Consider the following 18,203-nt stretch of genomic DNA (forward strand, 5'->3'; position numbering starts at 1 on the left):
CAAAAGAGTTTGTGGGTGACCAAAAGAAGTGAGGATATGAACACAACACTGTCCTCATCAATGGAGCTGCTGTAGAGATGGCAACCATATCACCAGCAACCTAATCTGTCCATTGACATTGATGTGGTGATCAAGAAAGTGCATCAGCATACTTAATTTCTTAGGCACCAGAGAAAATGCATCATGTCCATGGGAATTTTCTCCAACTTCTACAGATGCACTTTAGAAAATATTCTCAAGGGATGCATCTCAGCTTGGTAGAGCAACTACTCTACTCTTGACCACCTGAACCTGCATAGAGTGATGAGCGAAGCCCAGTCCATCACAGCCTCGTTACATCATTCCCACCCAGTCTATCTTCATGGTGTGTTGCATCAGGAAGACTGGAAATATTGTGAAGTTTGGTTGTCACCTTGCCCATTCTCTGGGAGAATATACAGGAGCTTGATATCCCAGACATCCAGGCAAGAACAGCTTCTTCCCCATTGCTGTCCAAACCTAAAATCAATAGCCTCGTAACCCCCTTTCCCGGAGGTGCTGCCACGTACTCTTGACCTCATATGATTATTGTGCTGTTGTACTTTAATATTCTTTTGCACTACTTAGATATTGCACTCTAATCTTGCAATATTCTGTTTTACACTCAAACTTGTACTTGTATTTATCAATATTAGATGTATACTTTTTACTCTGTAAGCTTTAAGTGTATAAGACTCCAACTGGTCCAGAACGCAGCCGCCCGACTCATCACCCATACCAAATCCTGGCATCACATCACTCCAGTCCTCAAACAACTTCACTGGCTTCCCATCTCCCACCGGATCACCTACAAAATCCTGATCCTCACCTACAAAGTCCTCCACCATCTTGTCCCCCCATATCTCATTGACCTCCTCTCCCCCTACCAACCCTCACGGTCCCTCAGATCCACATCAGCCGGTCTCCTCTCCATCCACAAGTCCAACCTCCGCAGTTTTGGGGACAGAGCCTTCTCCAGGGCAGCTCCCAGGCTCTGGAACTCCCTCCCCCAACTGATCCGCAATTCCGTGTCCCTCACCATCTTCCAGTCCCGCCTCAAGACCCATCTCTTCACCTCTGCCTATCCTTAGCCCCACGTCCCCGTCCCTTTTCATCTGTGCATTAATTGCCTCATACTGTGTTTTGTATTGAATTCTGTCTTTACTTTGTGTACTAGTCATGTCTCTACTATTTATTTCATTCCCCTTACATGTTTTTCCTCTACATGCTCAATATTTGTAAGGTGTCCTTGAGACTCTTGAAAGGCGCCCATAAATAAAATGTATTATTATTATTATTATTATTATAAGGAGTTTCATTGCACCGGGTGTATACAATGATAAACTAATCTAATCTAATCTGTATTTTTGCTCCATCTCTGGTGAACATTTACTATCTTATCTATTTAAGTATGTTGAAGTCACAGGATAAATTTGAAATGTGGTACAAATCAGGCTGTCAAAAAGAATAGCCATTTTGAATTTGATTTATATTAAAATAAAATCCTATTACTTTTCCTAGTCCATAGAAAAATGGTTTATCTGAAGGATATATTTCCTTAATCTTCCATCTGCACACCTGGGATGCAGGGACAGGAGTTTGAAAGATCTTAGCATACTCTTTGGAGGACCTGCCTTACACTGAGAAGAAATGACATGTTATGGAAGGAGAGAAGAGTCTGAGATGAGAGAAGCTTGAATCAACGAAAGGATTGTCAATTAGTTTTAATTTGCATCATGGGGAGTAAAGCAGGAAAGATGGGTTCGAGGTACACAGTCACAAATGTGCAAGATGAGGAGATAAGTGAACCAGGGGGCATCTAATGTGGGCAAATAGGTTAGATAGCTACACGTGAACAGCACTCCACTCAGTAAGATTAAATTACACAGTGAAGCTGAGAGCCTAAAGTGCCTGTCCCACTATACGAGTTTATCCAAGAGCTCTCCCGAGTTAAATAAATCAAACTCGTGGTAAGTACATAGAATGTACGTAGCGGGTACGTCGGAGCGCGGGACGTCTCTTAGCGGCTCGTAACGCTAACGGCAGGTACTCGGGAAACGCGGTAAGCTCGTGAAGTTTTTTCAACAGAGTGAAAAATGTCCACGAGAACCCCGAGTACCTACGAACGGCTATTACCGTAATTCTCCGAGTTCGAATCAGGGGAAACTCGGGAGAACTCTTGAATTACCTCGTACAGTGGGCAGGCCCTTTAGCAAACCAGTCTGCTCAGGGAAGTTGTACAGCACAATTCTGATGAATGACTTATTCCTACAAAATTGTAGGGAAACTGAAAAACGACATTATTTGTTTTGTACAGCTACTCAACAAATAATTTGTTATTCAACTATAAAGACACCAGGCTGGACAATTTAACTTCCAAGGCATTGGGAGTAAAGTCAAAACACAGTGGTCCACAATGACAGTGAACTATCAGCACTTCCTATTTTTGAAATTATAATTAGACATTTGATTCTCTATTAATAATCAAGGGTGCAAGTAAACATACCTCATTGTAGACATTCCTTCGCTCCATAGATGCTGCCTCACCCGCTGAGTTTCTCCATCATTTTTGTCTACCTTCATTGTAGACACTGTACTTTTTCTCTGGAACTGTAACACTATAGTGCTGCAAAACTATATTCTGCACTCTGGTATTTTTCTCTTTGTCTACCAGTTGTTCTTGTGCATGGCTTGATAGTATTCATCTACAGTATTATCTGGTTTAATTAGATAGCACACAAACAAAAGCTTTTCACTTTATCTCGGTACATGTGACAATAATAAACCAATACCTATACCAATAGCAGTGTCTGAAGAAGGGTCTCGACCCGAAATGTCAACCATTCCTTCTCTCCAGAGATGCTGCCTGCCTCGCTGAGTTACTCCAGCATTTTGTGTCTATCTCTAATGTACAGAACATTGTGACAACCACCGACTTCTGGTGATTGTCAAATTGTTTTTTAATCAACAGAATATATCAAAAGTTGGGGAAGGGCAAAACTTGAGAAAAGATCAAAAGAATGAGAAAGGGATCCAACTTATCTCACAGAAAACCACAAATACTGGAATTTAGAATAGGTTGTCACTACATAATTGGATGGATGAAAATTAATATCTCAACCATTGTCCTTGATAGATCTACAGTTTACATGCAATCATGCAAGAATATTTCATATATTTTCATAGAAACAAAATTGCAAGTACACAAGAGCAGGCTGCTAAATACGAATTGTGATCACCAGGAATAAATTAAAACATGATCAAAGTAGACTGTGGTATCTTTAAGGTAAATATTCCTATAAAATTATAGCTGAACAAACCAGGTTAATCACAAAAGTACAGAATAGCACAGCGGAGAAGATGGCTTTTTCTCCATCTGGTTCGGTCCCGATTCTTTCAAATCATTTCCCACTTAATCTCATACCCCATTCCTACCCATATTGCTGCACATTTTGTTCCTGGAGTAGGTTTAAATGGTTTTTATTGTAACAAACAGCGAAGATCTTATTTGATACATGTATAAAACGCAAACTAAATATATTTTCCCAATTTTTTATTGTATTCACCATAAATGCCCAAATCTATTAACTATGTTTCTAAACAAAATAATCATGTACTGAAACTGATGAAAAAACAATAGCTAGTATGAGAGCATCCAAACATTGAGCATTTCACTAATACACCCATACAGCAGAATGATTCAATTTATTAATTGTTTAGAACATAGAACAGTACAGCAAAGGAACAGGCCCTTTGATCCATACAGTTTGTGCTGAACATGATGCTTAGGTGAACTGATCTTATCTACCTGCACATGATCCATATCCCTCTATGCCCTGCACTTCCGTGTGCCTATTTAGAAGCCTCTTAAACACCACTGTTGTATCTACCTTCATCACCACGTTCCAGGCCCCCACCACACTCTGTGTAAAAAAATTACTTTGCACATCTCCATTAAACTTTTCCCTCTCACCTTATAGATATTCCCTCATATACTCATAGAGACATAGTGTGATACAGTGTGGAAACAGGTCCTTCGGCCCAACTCGCCCACACCGGACAACAATGTCCCAGCTACCCGTCCCACTTGCCTCCGCTTGATCCATATCCCTCCAAACTTGTCCTATCCATGTACGTGTTTCCATCTAACTGTTTCTTCACCGATGGGATAGTCCCAGCCTTAACTACCTCCTCTGACAGCTTGTTCCATACACCCACCACTCCTCGGCTTCCTATTAAATCTTTTCCCCTTCACCTTGAACCTATGTCCTCTGGTCCTCGATTCCCCTACTCTGCGCAAAATACTGTGCATCTACCCGATCTATTCCTCTCATGATTTTGTATACCTCCATAAGATCCCCCCTCATTCTCCTGCGCTCCATGGAATAGAGACCCAGCCTACTCAACCTCTCCCTTGAGCTAACACCCTCTAGTCCTGGCAACATCCTCATAAATCTTTTCTGAACCCTTTCAAGCTTGACAATATGTTTCCTATAACATGGTACCCAGAAATGAGCACAATATTCTAAATGCGGTCTCCACAAATGCCTTATACAACTGCAACATGGCCTCCCAACTTCTATACTCAATACTCTGACTGATGAAGGGCACAATGTCAAAAGCCTTTTTGACGACCTTATCTACCTGCGACACGACCTGCGAAATTCTCCGTTATTTCGCGGCGATTTCTGATGACGTCAGGTACGCAACGTCAAACAGCCCCGGTAATGGGGCTTTTTCACGGGGCGAGTTGACGCAAGATGTCACCAGAGTGAAGTGGTCGTGGTCCAGCACGAGTCTCGCACGATATAACGGGGGGTAGATAAAGAGTTCCCACGGTACTCGGCATTTCTGTTATTTGTGCGAGTGACTTGTCCGTCTCCCGAGCTTTCGCGTTAAATCTTGAATGAACATCGTGAACTACACGTGACACAAATGATGTAACTTTTTTTTTCACACACTATAAATATCCTCCCTTGGTTGAATTGGCTCATTTGGAGACATGTTTTACTGTGTATGTGGGAGACACAGACAGGGCCGGTGCTAGGAATTGCGGGGCCCAATTAGAAAATTGATGGCGGGGCCCCTACTCTAGAAAAGTAAAAATTTATGTATGTTTATATTTCGTGTAGTATGCTCGTCTTTAACCAAAAAAAACATTAAATGCTTGATATACTAAAATTTTGAAAAACTATATGAAAGTGTCACACATCTAATAAAATGAGCGGCACTTTGAAAGATTGAATGTGTGTGTGTGTGTGTGTTTATGAGTGTATGCGATTGTGTCTCTGTGTCTGTGTGACTGAGTGTGTGTGTTTGTGTGTATGCGTCTGTGTGTGTGCGTGCATGGCCGGCCTTAGGGGGTTTAAACGGTTTAGAGATGTTTAGAGGGCTTCAGATGGGTTCAGGTGTGTTTACAATTGTTTAGAGGGGAATAGAGGGAAATAGGGGGGCTAGAGGGGGTTTAGAGGTGTTCAGAGGGTCCCAGAGGGGTTTAGAGACGTTATAAGACCCCCGTGAGAAATTGTATTTCTCTGAAATTGAAGATAGACATAAAGCTGGAGTAACTCAGCAGACAGGCAGCGCAGCGACTCTGGAGAGAAGACCCTTCTTCAGACCGAACTGAACTCGCGTCGGTGAGAGTACTTGTGATTGTCTGAAGAAGGGTCTCGACCAGAAACACAACCCTCTCCCCAGAGCCGCTGCCCGTCCCGCTGAGCCACCTTCAACTTCAGAGCCAAAAAAAAACACAGAGTGCTGGAGGAAATCAGCGGGCCAGGCGAATGCCTCACCAGCTGAGTTTCTCCAGCATTTTTGTCTACCGCTAAACATCAATGATTCCGGGAATGCTGAGGGGACAGGGTGATAGAGAGGGAGTAGGAGAGCTAGAGAGAGACGAGACGGGGAGCGGGAGAGAGAGCGCGAGAGAAAGAGGGAGGGAGGGAGTGAGCAAAAGACAGAGAGACACAACGTGGGTCGGTAGGTGAATGACTAACCTGCACACCAGGAAGAAGCCCCTTCTCGCGGTCCGGGGCCCTCACTCATGATGGTGAGTTAAATGAAATTCTCAACGTGTCATCGATCTACATTTCTCAGTAATGTAATTGTGTTTTAAACGAGTATTAATGACGCCGCGTGAATTTTATTCAAAGGAACACGGCGTCATTAAATGAGTCTGAAGAAGGGTTTCGGCCCGAAACGTCGCCTATTTCCTTCGCTCCATAGATGCTGCTGCACCCGCTGAGTTTCCCCAGCAATTTTGTGTACCTTCGATATTCCAGCATCTGCAGTTCCCTTTTGAACACGGCGTCATTAATACTTGTTCAAAACACTATAACATTTACTGAGGAATGTGGATAGATGCAGATTCATGACATAGCTTAACAAGGTGTTAACTACTTACCGTTAAGAAGTGTTAACAAATCGTTTGTGTATGATGGCCGTGCAGCGGTTGTTATGCATGTTCGTTTAAAAAAAATCCGGATGGCGAATTAAAAAAAATCTTTATTTAACAAAGAGAATTCGTATTTCCGTACGAAATACTGAACATTAGTGCGGGGCCCCCATTAGGCGCGGGGCTCAATTGGGAGCAATCGGTCAAATCGGCTTAACGCCGGCCCTGGACACAGATGGACTGAGCACAGTACCTCGGTCTTACTGTGTGTGGGAGAGGGGGAGAAAGAGACGTACACTCACAGAGGCAGAGTCTCTCAGCCTGTGTAAGAGGGAGGGAGAGAGAGAGAGAGGCACACACAAGGTGGATGTGAATCTCACCTGCCTGTTTCAGTGACAGACACCCGCCGCCAGTAAATGAAGACACCCCCATCTGTCTCCCCCTCCTCTCCCTCGACTCCCCCACCTTTCCCTCCCAACTCCAGTCCCGTCCCGACCCCCTGGGAAACTGAATAGAGCAACAATATAGATATAGAAACTGAAACAATATAGAAACTGAATAGAGCAACATGGCAAAAACATCTCTGACACGCTTTACCCCCTTTCTTTGAGATTTTCTGGGAGCCATCTCTGCAAGTGTTCCTATTAAAAAGATTATCCAACAATGACAATTAGGTGGGACGTCCTCGAAGGACACATGTTCCCTAGTCGATATTGAGACCACCTTTTTAATTCACCTTCTGTCCCCTCTGTCCAGCTTCCGGGTTCACCGTTCGCAGGAGTTCCCACGGTACCCGCAAGAGTTATTACGGATATCGCACTGGCCACTACGTCCATATAATGTTGCAATGCTCAACCACAAGTGTATAAGTCACTCTTGGAGAAATTCAAACTTTCTTGAATTTTCTCCCGAGTGACCAAGATACACGATTACCTGCCGTTAGCGCTACGGTGGTCCACGGTGGTCCACGAATGCCGTACTGTTATCGCACGAGGTTCCCACGATGTTAAACTCTGGTTAACTCTTGCGTCAAGTCGCCCCGTGAAAAGGCCGCTTAAGTATTTTAAAATCGGTGCCGTCTTCCAAAACATATTTTTACGCAATTTAACGCATTCAACGGGAGCGGAGCAGAATGCTGTGCCTCTTACTGCTCCATGGCGCCACCGGAAAGAGATCCATCTGTTCTACAACACTCCACAGCCTACCATTTACTGTGTAGGTCCTGCCCTTGTGAGACATCCCAAAATGCAGCACCTCGTACTTCTCTGTATTGAACTACTATTGGGACATTTCCACCCTGGGCAAAAGGTTTTGATTGTCAAGCCTATCGATGCCTTTCATAATATACTTCTATCAAGTCTTCCCTCAACCTCCAACATTCCAGAGAAAACAATCTAAGTCTATCCAACCTCTCCCTGTAGCAGAACCCCTCAAATCCAGGAAGCATTCTGGTATACTTCCTCTGCATCCTCTCTAAAGCTTCCATATTTTTCCTGTAAAGGGGCGACCAGAACTGCACGCAATACCTCAAATGTGTCCCAACCTACGTCCTATAAAGCTGCATCATGACTTCAGGTTGTGTTTGAAAAAGACCCGACTTTTAAAATAGCTCTTTTGTGAAAGTATACACTATCTTCATAAATCTGGCCAATTGTGATAGATGTTACTCATGCAATCAAGTCCATCATGGAACGTGGATGGGCAGTGCTGAACTCTTTATAAGAGTATAAAGAGTATCATATATGTTGTTGTGTGTCCACACACCCAGCAGTTTTATATTTCTCTCTCGGTAGCTCTGAACACTTTATAAGAGGTAAGTACTACCGAGATAGAAATATAAAGATGCTGGGTGGGCAGACACACAATTAACATACTGGAAGTTGCATGAAAATGATTACTTAATTGTGACTTTAAAGATTGTTAAAGATCTGGTATATTAGTTCCTTTATACAGAAAACATAATGGCCAGTGGGACTGTTCTGCTTATAACCTGATTAATTAGTTTATGAAGAGTGAACTTGTAACCGCATGGTAGTGACTCTTCATACACAAACCCCACTGCCGAGTAATTTGCTTTGTTTTCCCACTCTAATTGGCTGTACAATGTTTTGTTTTTGATTGTTAGATTTTTGACCTTCAACAGTTCTGATTTGCCTCAAGCTATGCAACAGATTGTTTGCAGATCTTTGATGGAGTCCCTTTGAAAATGAGTCTACCCAATAAATATAGCAAGTTATCACATCCCTGTTTTCGCAAAGGGGACTCGTGTGTGAATGTATATTCCAACCATGAACTTCACAATCACACTGTGGCAGGGATATGTGTTGAAAGTCTGGTTCCACCCAGCCTTAATTAATGTGAAGAATGCATAACTAACCATATGCAATGTAAGCAAATCAATCTTATTTACATCTTATTTTCTGCAAAGTAACCATTAAATTCATGTTTCTGTGGAATAAAAATACTGAAACTAAAGGGCATTAGCTATTATGACATTATGTTGAAATTCCATACCTAAATGAGTTAGACAGGTTACTGATAGATAAAGTAAAAATATTCAATTTATTAATGGTTTAGAATGAACATTTGACTGTGGCTGGATCTAACTCATGTTGAAAACTTCAACAACATTGCTTTGCTACAAGTTTTGAGCCATTTTCTGTTTATATTGTCCTTTCAGGACTGTCTCGCAGAGGTTTGGTTTTGAGGTGACTCAAAAGAAGAGACACTGGTTAGCAATGTTCCATAAACGCAAGGTCAGACATGTGACCCCATTTAATGCTGTGTTCTTGAGTCTTCTGGAAATGGCAATTTCTCATTCTCTCCCCTCCCTCCCCCACGATAACATTCAAAGAGGTCAGAAGCAACATTTGCTGAACCTCTCAAGTACATAACTGTTTGTTTCATTCACTTACCGTAGCAAGCTCCGTCAACTTCCTCGTGGCCAATACTGCACACACATCTTCCCAAAGGAACCAACCAGTCTCCATCGGCACCACAGTAGAGTTTTGGCGTATCTTTCTCCTCTGCATTCTTCACGCAGGAGCCTCGAACTTCGACGAGAGATGAAGAGTCAACTCTGGGGATAGTGTCAGGAAACATCGCCAGATTGCGAAAAGTAAATGGGCATTTTTTATAGTACACCCGCACTGAGACCAGAGCGATGCAAGCTCCAATATCTTGAAAGGCCAAATAAAATCCCTTTTTGGTTATTGGCCCAACCTCACGGATCTCAGTGTTTAGCTTAAGTATACGGTCTCCTAGATCCATTTGTGTAAAGCTCTCATCGGCTGCAATTGTATCAATTTTAGTATATTGGCTTTGTTTGAATTTAATTCCATGAGACTCATTTGATTCCATGTAATGCAGGTTGAATGTTTCCTTGCAGGTTCCAAGAACCCAGGGAATGCTGTTACAGTCCCTCAGGGTGAACTTTAATTCCACATACACCTTCTGCGCTGCCTCACGGGAAATCCAGTTTGTTCGCAGCCAGTTGTTTTGATTCGGTTCCATCACATTGCAAACCTGGTAGGTGTGGATGGGACTGTTGCGTTCATCCATTTCTGGGATAGCATCCCACTGTAAAACAGAAAGGAAAATCATATGTATACAATGAGGAGCTCTACTCTCTCTCTTAAGAACAGAATACTTGAAACAAGATATTCAAAAATATTAGAAAAGATCACTTGCAATGGGAGATAAAATATTTAATACTGATTCCATAAATCCATTAGAATCTTGAACTGTAGTCTCTTAGCTGCCTTGATGAAAAAGTACTTGTCAAAGTACTCATTTGGGCGGCACAGTGGCGCAGCAGTAGAGTTGCTGCCTTACAGCACCAGAGACCAGGGTTCGATCCTGACCTCAGGTGCTGCCAGTACAGAGTTTGTACATTCTCCCTGTGACTGTGTGGGTTTTCACCGGGTGCTCAGGTTTCCTCCCACACTCCAAAGACGTACAGGTTTATAGGTTAATTGGCTTCAGTAAGATTGTAAATTGTCCCTTGAGTGTAGGATAGTGCTAGTGTACGGGATGATGTCTGGTCGGCATGGACTCAGTGGGCCGAAGGGCCTGTTTCCATGCCGTATGTCTAAAGTCTAAATAGATATTATTGGGCAACTAACAAATCCCAGCTCAGGACTAAAAAAACTCCTTCATTTGGAATGTGTTTGTCTTTGTCATTATAATATTGTATTACGTTGTGTGTTATGAACTGCATTTTGAACACCAGAGTTACAAAGTACAGGTAATTGCAAATTATACAAGGATAAATATCTTTGCTATGGTGAATACTGTAATATATTTGCAATACATGTGCATGCTGTTCACATTAAAAACACTAGAAAAAGTCATAGCACAACGATGAAATGTGTGTGATATGCTAGTTAAACTGGAGCTATGGAAGAGACAGGGAGATGGGGAACAGAGAGAGTGTGGGATGGTGAGAAGAGGCAAAAGATGGCAAGCAGATAATTTGTGATGAGGAACACCGTAATGCAATGATTCGCAGGACTTATGCTGGGATTCCACGAACAACAGGTATTTATGTTGGAGCGCCTGATGTTAAGAGTATGCCATGTATTTAACAGAATTAGAACATTTTGGAAACAACCAGTTATCCAACAACGATGAGGAGAGAAACGCAGTAAATTTTTCAAAATATTGATTTTTTTCAATCCCCACATTTCTTATTTGATGAATATTTCTGGGCTTTCTATTTCTGCAGATGCTGGAAATCTGAACTGTTTTCTGCTTCAATCTTACATATTACAAATGCTTTGACTTCCAGGCTACTGGAAGAAAGGTGATCTTGCAAGGATAAATTTCTCTTTCATTTTAACCATGCAATTTGGTAATATGTCAGTCTCTTCAATGAGGTGGAAGTGGAGGAGCATGTAACTTTACATGATCCATAGGCTGGATAGAGAAAAAATATATTATCAGCATAATTATTTCACATTTTACACTATCGTAAGAATTTCAATGAAACTATAACTATCCATTTCCACATCTGACACTTCATTCTATTAATCGGTGTGTGCTCAGGCTGAATCTGTTACTGCGGAGGTTCGACATCTAGTTTGTCACATTTTCGCCATCTTCATCTTATACTTCAATCTTTCACTTCCATCTTGTCATTCCTCAGCCACCAGAGCATTGAACCATTCATTTTAGCTGCTCTCAATTGATTTTGCAGACACTGACCTCGACTGTGTCCCCTTCTCCGTCCTTCATGGACATTACCTACTTGAGAACTTGCAATCTTTAAATCCACCCATGTCCTTGTTAAATACAATTTGGATAATCTATTCTGCCCTATTTTAATTTGGATCATTCCAGTCAGGTTAGCGATTACTATTGTCAGATTCCCATTTTATTCCTCCACAGAAATTTAACGCAATACTTCTACTTTCTGGAAAGCTCTCCAATTAACAAACTACAGTCTTGGGTAGCTTACAATCCAATGGTATGAACATAGAATTCTAAAATTTTAGGTAACACCTCCATCCTTTTTCATCCCTCTCTTTCCTATGCCCCACCCTGGTGCGCACCCATTTCTCCTACTATCCAGCAGCTACTTTCTCCTCTCCCACACCACCCCGTCCCTTCTGCCTATAACCTTCACTCTGGCTTTACATTTCATTCTTCTCTCCATATCTGATACTTGTTTTGTCTGTTGCACCTCTAGCCTTTGTCCACCCACCTGCCAATCAACCTCCCACCTTTGTATCCATCTATCACTTGCCAGGCTGTGTCCTATCCCCACCTATTTCCCAGCTTCTCCACTCCACTACAATCAGTCTGATGAAGGGACTCATCCAACGATATAGTCTATCCATGTTGTGCAAATATCCCTTAGTTCCAGTTATCTGTCCTATCCATCCATAACTTCCTTTGTATCCAAAGAATTTTGTCTTGAATTCATACAATGCACCCATAGTCATTAGAGGTAGAGAATTATGAAAAATCATCATCCCACTGAAGATATATTTGCTCATCCCACTCCAAAATGACCAAAGCCTTACCCCAAATCCGTGCCCCTTGAGAGAGGGGTGGAGCTGGGGCTGTGTGCTTGAAGCACGGTGACTGGAGGGATGAAGCAGGATGTGATCAAGCTTTTCCCTTTGAGAATAGGGAAGATTCAAACAAGAGGACATGACTTCAGAATTAAGGGACAGAAGTTTAGGGGTAACATGAGGGGGAACTTCTTTACTCAGAGAGTGGTAGCGGTGTGGAATGAGCTGGGAGCACTGCCCCGGGACCGTGAGGGAATGACCTCCCCCTCTCCCCCTTCTCCATTCCCCCTCCACCCCTCCTTGTCTACCCCTTTCTTCCCCCTCCACCCCTCTCTCCCCCTCCACCCGGGGTAGATCTACACGAGCCGAGAGTAGATTATTCTGGCGCGGGGCACCCTTAGGCGCAGTGCCCAATTGGGAGCAATTAGTCCAATTGGCTTAAGGCCGGCTCTGTTAGTCTCCATGTAACATGAACAAATACCCATTACCAAACTAAGGCCACTGAGTTACTCCAGCACTTTGTGTCTATCTTTGGTATAAACCATCATCTGAAGTTCCTTCCTATTACACTTTTAACCACATTTGGTGTAAAATACTCAGCACTAGACAGAAGGGCGCTCCAACGCTTTTCTAACATGGAACGTCCATTCCCGACTAATGCAGATTGTTTCAGTTAATCAATGTCTTGACCACCAAATCTTCTCCAGAGATCTGGTGAGTTCTTTAAAAAGGCCTCTGCTACATTGTAAGAAAAATAATTAGAATACCCACAGCAAATTCCCAGCTTCTGACTTAGAATTTGCTTTCAAGAGAAAATGTAAAATGGTGCAATTTATAGTTAGAGACCCTGAACCAGAATGGTCATTGATTGGTCATGAAATTGTCATTAAATGTGACTACATTACAATTCTTAGATCATTCATTTTGAGATATAATGCACACACAAAAAAAATCTTAAGGGGAAACTATTTCTCAAGCCTTAACTGTGTAGTATTAGTGTGTTAGTAATAACTCAATTAGATAGCATGTGGTAAAAAAAGAGGAAGACTTCGCATCTTTCTTATTCACCATGGAAAATGCCACAAATAACTATGGATCAGGGTGCAAGTTTAGGGCGTCTGTACTAAACTGTGCATGTGCGCAAATCACAGAGTTACCAGCAATTTCATACAGCAAAAATAGCAAATGCCAAAAAATACTGCTATCATTAGCACAAACACCAAGCCAATGAGCAAGTTAAAATAGCAAACATTTAATAATTTTGAAGCATAGCTCTGTTCACAATAATTTATCAGGTGAATATAGACAAATGCAACCCTTGTAATGTTTACATTCATGCCTTTATTATTCGCATTTCCTTAAGAATAGGTATTGCTGTTGTCATCTTGTCCAAACTCTCTGAAAGGCAAGCATTGCCTGAAGTGCAATACAGCATGAAAGAGAAATATCAATATTTTAAAAGCAAATCAGCAGGTTGAAAGATTGATGTAATTTCAAAGGCCTTCATTATAAAAGGAAAGAAGTGATTTAGAAATAACAACCACATATGATGGTTTTCTCCACTTTAATGCATAGTCTAATATAATTGAAAATGATTGCATCTCGACTTAGTGACAATGTGTATTTTAAGATTTAAGTATTTTCTACATCTTCTTGTTATTGAAATCCTTTTCTTTTATTTTTACCAACACAATCAGCAACTATTGCATTGAGGTCATTCTTTTATTAAAGTATAACTTATACAAAATGTGCAATCACATTTCAATTTCAGGACAAATCACAAATACATTATTTGTTCTCATTTATAACTTGCATTGGGTTGGACCATAACATTTTTCTCTCGGATATAGAAATGGGTCAAATTTATAGGGAACTATAATTTAAAATCAAGCACTTCTCAACATAAAAAAGTTATGACTTGGAAATTGGATTTTAAAAGCCTATTCTAATTTGTAATCAAATCTCATTTCCCAAATATACTTTGATATAAATTCACATTCACAGTGCCCTCCATAATGTTTGGGACAAAGACCCATCATTTATTTATTTGCCTCTGTACGCCACAATTTGAGATATGTAATAGAAAAAAATCACATGTGGTTAAAGTGCATATTGTCAGATTTTAATAAAGGGTATTTTTATACATTTTGGTTTCACCATGTGGAAATTACAGCAGTGTTTATACATAGTCCCTCCCCCCCCCCCATTTCAGGGCACCATAATGTTTGGGACACAGCAATGTCATGTAGATGAAAGTAGTCATGTTTAGTGTTTTGTTTGGATGGTTGCTCCCTGTCAAAGGTTTCTTTAGAAGTTTCACAGCAAGTGGTAAGGTGTGGAGACATAGTTTGGGCTGTTAAGGTGCTTGTGGGAAGGTTTTGGCTACTTCTGAGCGGGTGACTGAGGCATGAAGCTCAGGGCATGAGGTGGGTGAGGACTACTTCCAGTTGCCAACAACGTAAGCCTCAGGGTTCCTCACACTTTCAATGTCCAGGCTTATTTTGAACAAATAATTTACTTTGAGGTATTAAATCTAACTGATAAGGAAAGTATTAATTAAACAAAGAAAATCTTTCCATGGTTAAAATATTTTATAGTTCATCATCACATTTAATACTGACAATCCATCAGTCAGAGACAATTAGAAGCCTCAATTATGCTGCCTGAGGAACATTAATATACTGTCCAAGAGTTTCCTTTCGGTGTTAAAATAGGTGACATTTACCAATGACCTTGATGAAACAAGCACTCAGAGATTCAGTGGGATCGGTGGTGTGGATTTGCGTTTGACTATTCGCATGTTGGTTCTTTCTGTGAGAGATCTGTAGTCATCAGCTATACTGATGTCACAAAGCTGACTCAGCAGCCAATCTGACTGTGGTAACTTGACCATCGATCCAAGAAATGTAATATTTTGAAGACACAAGGAACAAATCTTGAGCAAAACACAAAGTGCCGGTGGAAGGAGATACAAAGAACCACAGATACTGGTTGACAAAAAAAAAGTGTAAGCAATTCACTGAAATAAAACATCTTGTAATGTGTGTGCACAGGGAACTGAGGATCCTGGAATCTTTAACAAAACACAAAATGCAGGAGAAAGAATTAGATATAAGGAACTGCAGCTGCTCATTTACAAAAAAATACACAAGAGCTGGAGTAACTCAGTGGGGCAGGCGGCATCTCTGGAAAATATGGATAAGCAATGTTTCAATACTGCCTGACCAGCTGGGTTAATCTGACGTTTTGTATCTTGTATCTTATTCTGGAGGAAGAGTGGTCTGAAGAAGTGTCCCAATGTGAAACGTTTCCCATCCATTCCCTTCACAGATGCTGCCGAACACACTGAGTTCCTCCAGCACTTTATTTTTGCAATTAAATACTTTAATTATTACATCATTTTAAAGGAGGAGAATGTTCAATTTACAAGGCTCATCCTCTTCATTTTTGTTTCAGCACAAAGAGAGTATAAATTATTCAAGAATACATTAAAGCCAGTGATTGTAAGCACTCTGCGTTGATAAAGATGGCAGTAATGCATGTGGAGGAGGAGCAGGGGATCACTGACAATAATGGATTTTTGCATTTAATGGTGCATGGTGCAAATACCACATTGTTGCTGCTTTCTTACTGCTGACTGTATCATAACAGCCCATGCTTTAAAAAGTGACAGAAATTACAAAACATGTTTTCTGATAATAATGTTTACTGGTTGCAATAGAATTGAAAGGGAATACCAAAAGATATACAGCAATGATTTAAGGGCGGGACAGTAGCGCAGCTGACAGAGCTACTGCTTCACGGCGCCAGAGACCCAGGTTCAATTCTGACCTGGTGTACTGCCTGTGTGGAGTTTGCCCATTCTCCCATGCAACCAGTCAGTCCATGGTTGAGATTAGTGTTGTGTAGTGTTCAAATGCCTGATGGTTGTTACAAAGAAGCAATTCTTAGACCGTAAGACCATACGACATAGTAGCAGAATTAAGACATTCAGCCCATCAAGTCAGCTCTGCCATTTAATCACAGCTGATCTATTTTTCCCTCTCAACTCCATCCTCCTGCTTCTCTCCATAAAACGTTGACACCCTAAAGAGGCTGTCCCACTGCCGCAACCTAATTGGTGAGTTTAGAAGAGTTTAAGAGAGTTTGAAAAAATGTCATGTTGAAGATCTCCTTCGACTATGTAGAAGATCTCCTACGACCTCCTCCGACTATGTTGAAGTCTAGCTTCGACTATCTTCGGGAAAATTGGACACCGAATAGTGGAGAGTGAAGACGACCTCCTTCGATCTCCTTTGACCTCCCTTCGACTATGTTGAAGACTACCTACGACTACCTTTGATTACATTCGACTACCCTCGACTACCTACGAATAACATGCCGACCAACTATGACCTACTTAGACTAAACCTACGAGTTAAAAAAATATCGATTTTTTCCATGGCGACTTTTTTTTACTTGTGGGAATTTTTCAGCATGTTAAAAAATACGCCGCAACCTAGCTGAGGCCTCGAGTACACGGGGACTACTCTCGAGCATGAAGGAGAGTTACAAAGACCTCCTAGGACCTCATGTCGACCATGCTGCGAGTATGAGTGGAGGGCAAACTCGTCAGAATTCGTGGATTAGGTCGCCACAGTGGGACAGCCCCTTAACTAAACAAGAACTTATCAGCTTCAGCTTTAAGAATCCCCAAAGACTTGGCCTCCGCTGAAGTCTGTGGCAGCAAATTCCACTGATTCACCACCTTCTGGCCAATTCCTACTCATCTCCATTCGAAAGGTATGTTTTTTTATTCTTTAGCTGTGCCTCTGGTCCTAGACTCTAGAAACCGTCACTAGAAACATCCAAAATATAATATAGATAATTTATAGTAAACAAAAATGTAATTAATAAATAACCACAATACCAGGGGAAAATTCCTTAGTGCAGCAAAAGACAGTCCATAGAAGATCATAGTTGAAGTTTTGTAATGTACATGAGCCTGATGGTTGTTTAAAGAAGTTATTCTTAAACATGTATTTTTAAATACGTTACAAACAGAAATAGTCTCAGTGTTTTCAATACTATGAAGCAAAATTTGCTTTAGAATTTTATGGTTAATATTGCATAAAAAAATAAAACAGGAAGCAATGAACCAAAAAAATAATGTGAAGCTGTTTTGTTGCTGATTAATTCTGAAGTGCCATCAGCAAAAATTTAATTTGGTAATCACTGTGGTGTCAGGCCCTATTCCGAATAAAATTGGTAATTCTCGATGTTACTATTATGACTTCCATTGGAGAAATTAAATGAATATTCATGTTTTTCAATACATTATTGATGATGATATATGGCTTACTGATATTTTAGCAAGTTGCAATTTTTAGTGTATCAGTAAGTCCCACTGGTCAACTGCCCTCAGAATGCTTTCATAACTGGAGCAGGTCCCACGGGCCAAGTCCCCGGGCTAGTAACACCCCTTTCTGATTATTTGTGGCAAGCCCCATCTCTGGATGTGCTTGGACAGTAAGTTAAGCCCTGTTCCCTGGCTTCCCATTAAAAAAACTCTTGGTTTATGTACCTATGAAAGCCTCTGACATTCATTAACTTCGGCGATACCATTAAAAAAAATTAAATGCTTAAAGCATTAGGAAACAATTGGCACTTAAAACATTCAAATCAATATAATTAAATCAAAAAAAAAGGTAATTACCCTGTGCTTGTGCTACTCTCCATAGCCTTTCCATCCTGTTCAAATGAATGGGTTCGCTGAATTAGTGCCAAGTTAATTC

At 41.1% G+C, this 18,203-nt stretch overlaps 1 protein-coding gene across 1 annotated transcript in view; it reads right to left on the reverse strand.

Annotated features, from left to right (window-relative positions):
- Positions 1-18,203, reverse strand: part of epha6 (EPH receptor A6) — a 519,829-nt gene that overhangs the window by 378,362 nt on the left and 123,264 nt on the right. The window contains exon 3 of the mRNA XM_033033136.1: positions 9,328-9,991. Coding sequence (XP_032889027.1) covers positions 9,328-9,991 — 664 coding nt within the window. The remainder of the gene's footprint in view (positions 1-9,327; positions 9,992-18,203) is intronic.

Source organism: Amblyraja radiata, chromosome 14, assembly GCF_010909765.2.
Source record: "Amblyraja radiata isolate CabotCenter1 chromosome 14, sAmbRad1.1.pri, whole genome shotgun sequence".
Classification (NCBI taxonomy): Eukaryota; Metazoa; Chordata; class Chondrichthyes; order Rajiformes; family Rajidae; genus Amblyraja; species Amblyraja radiata.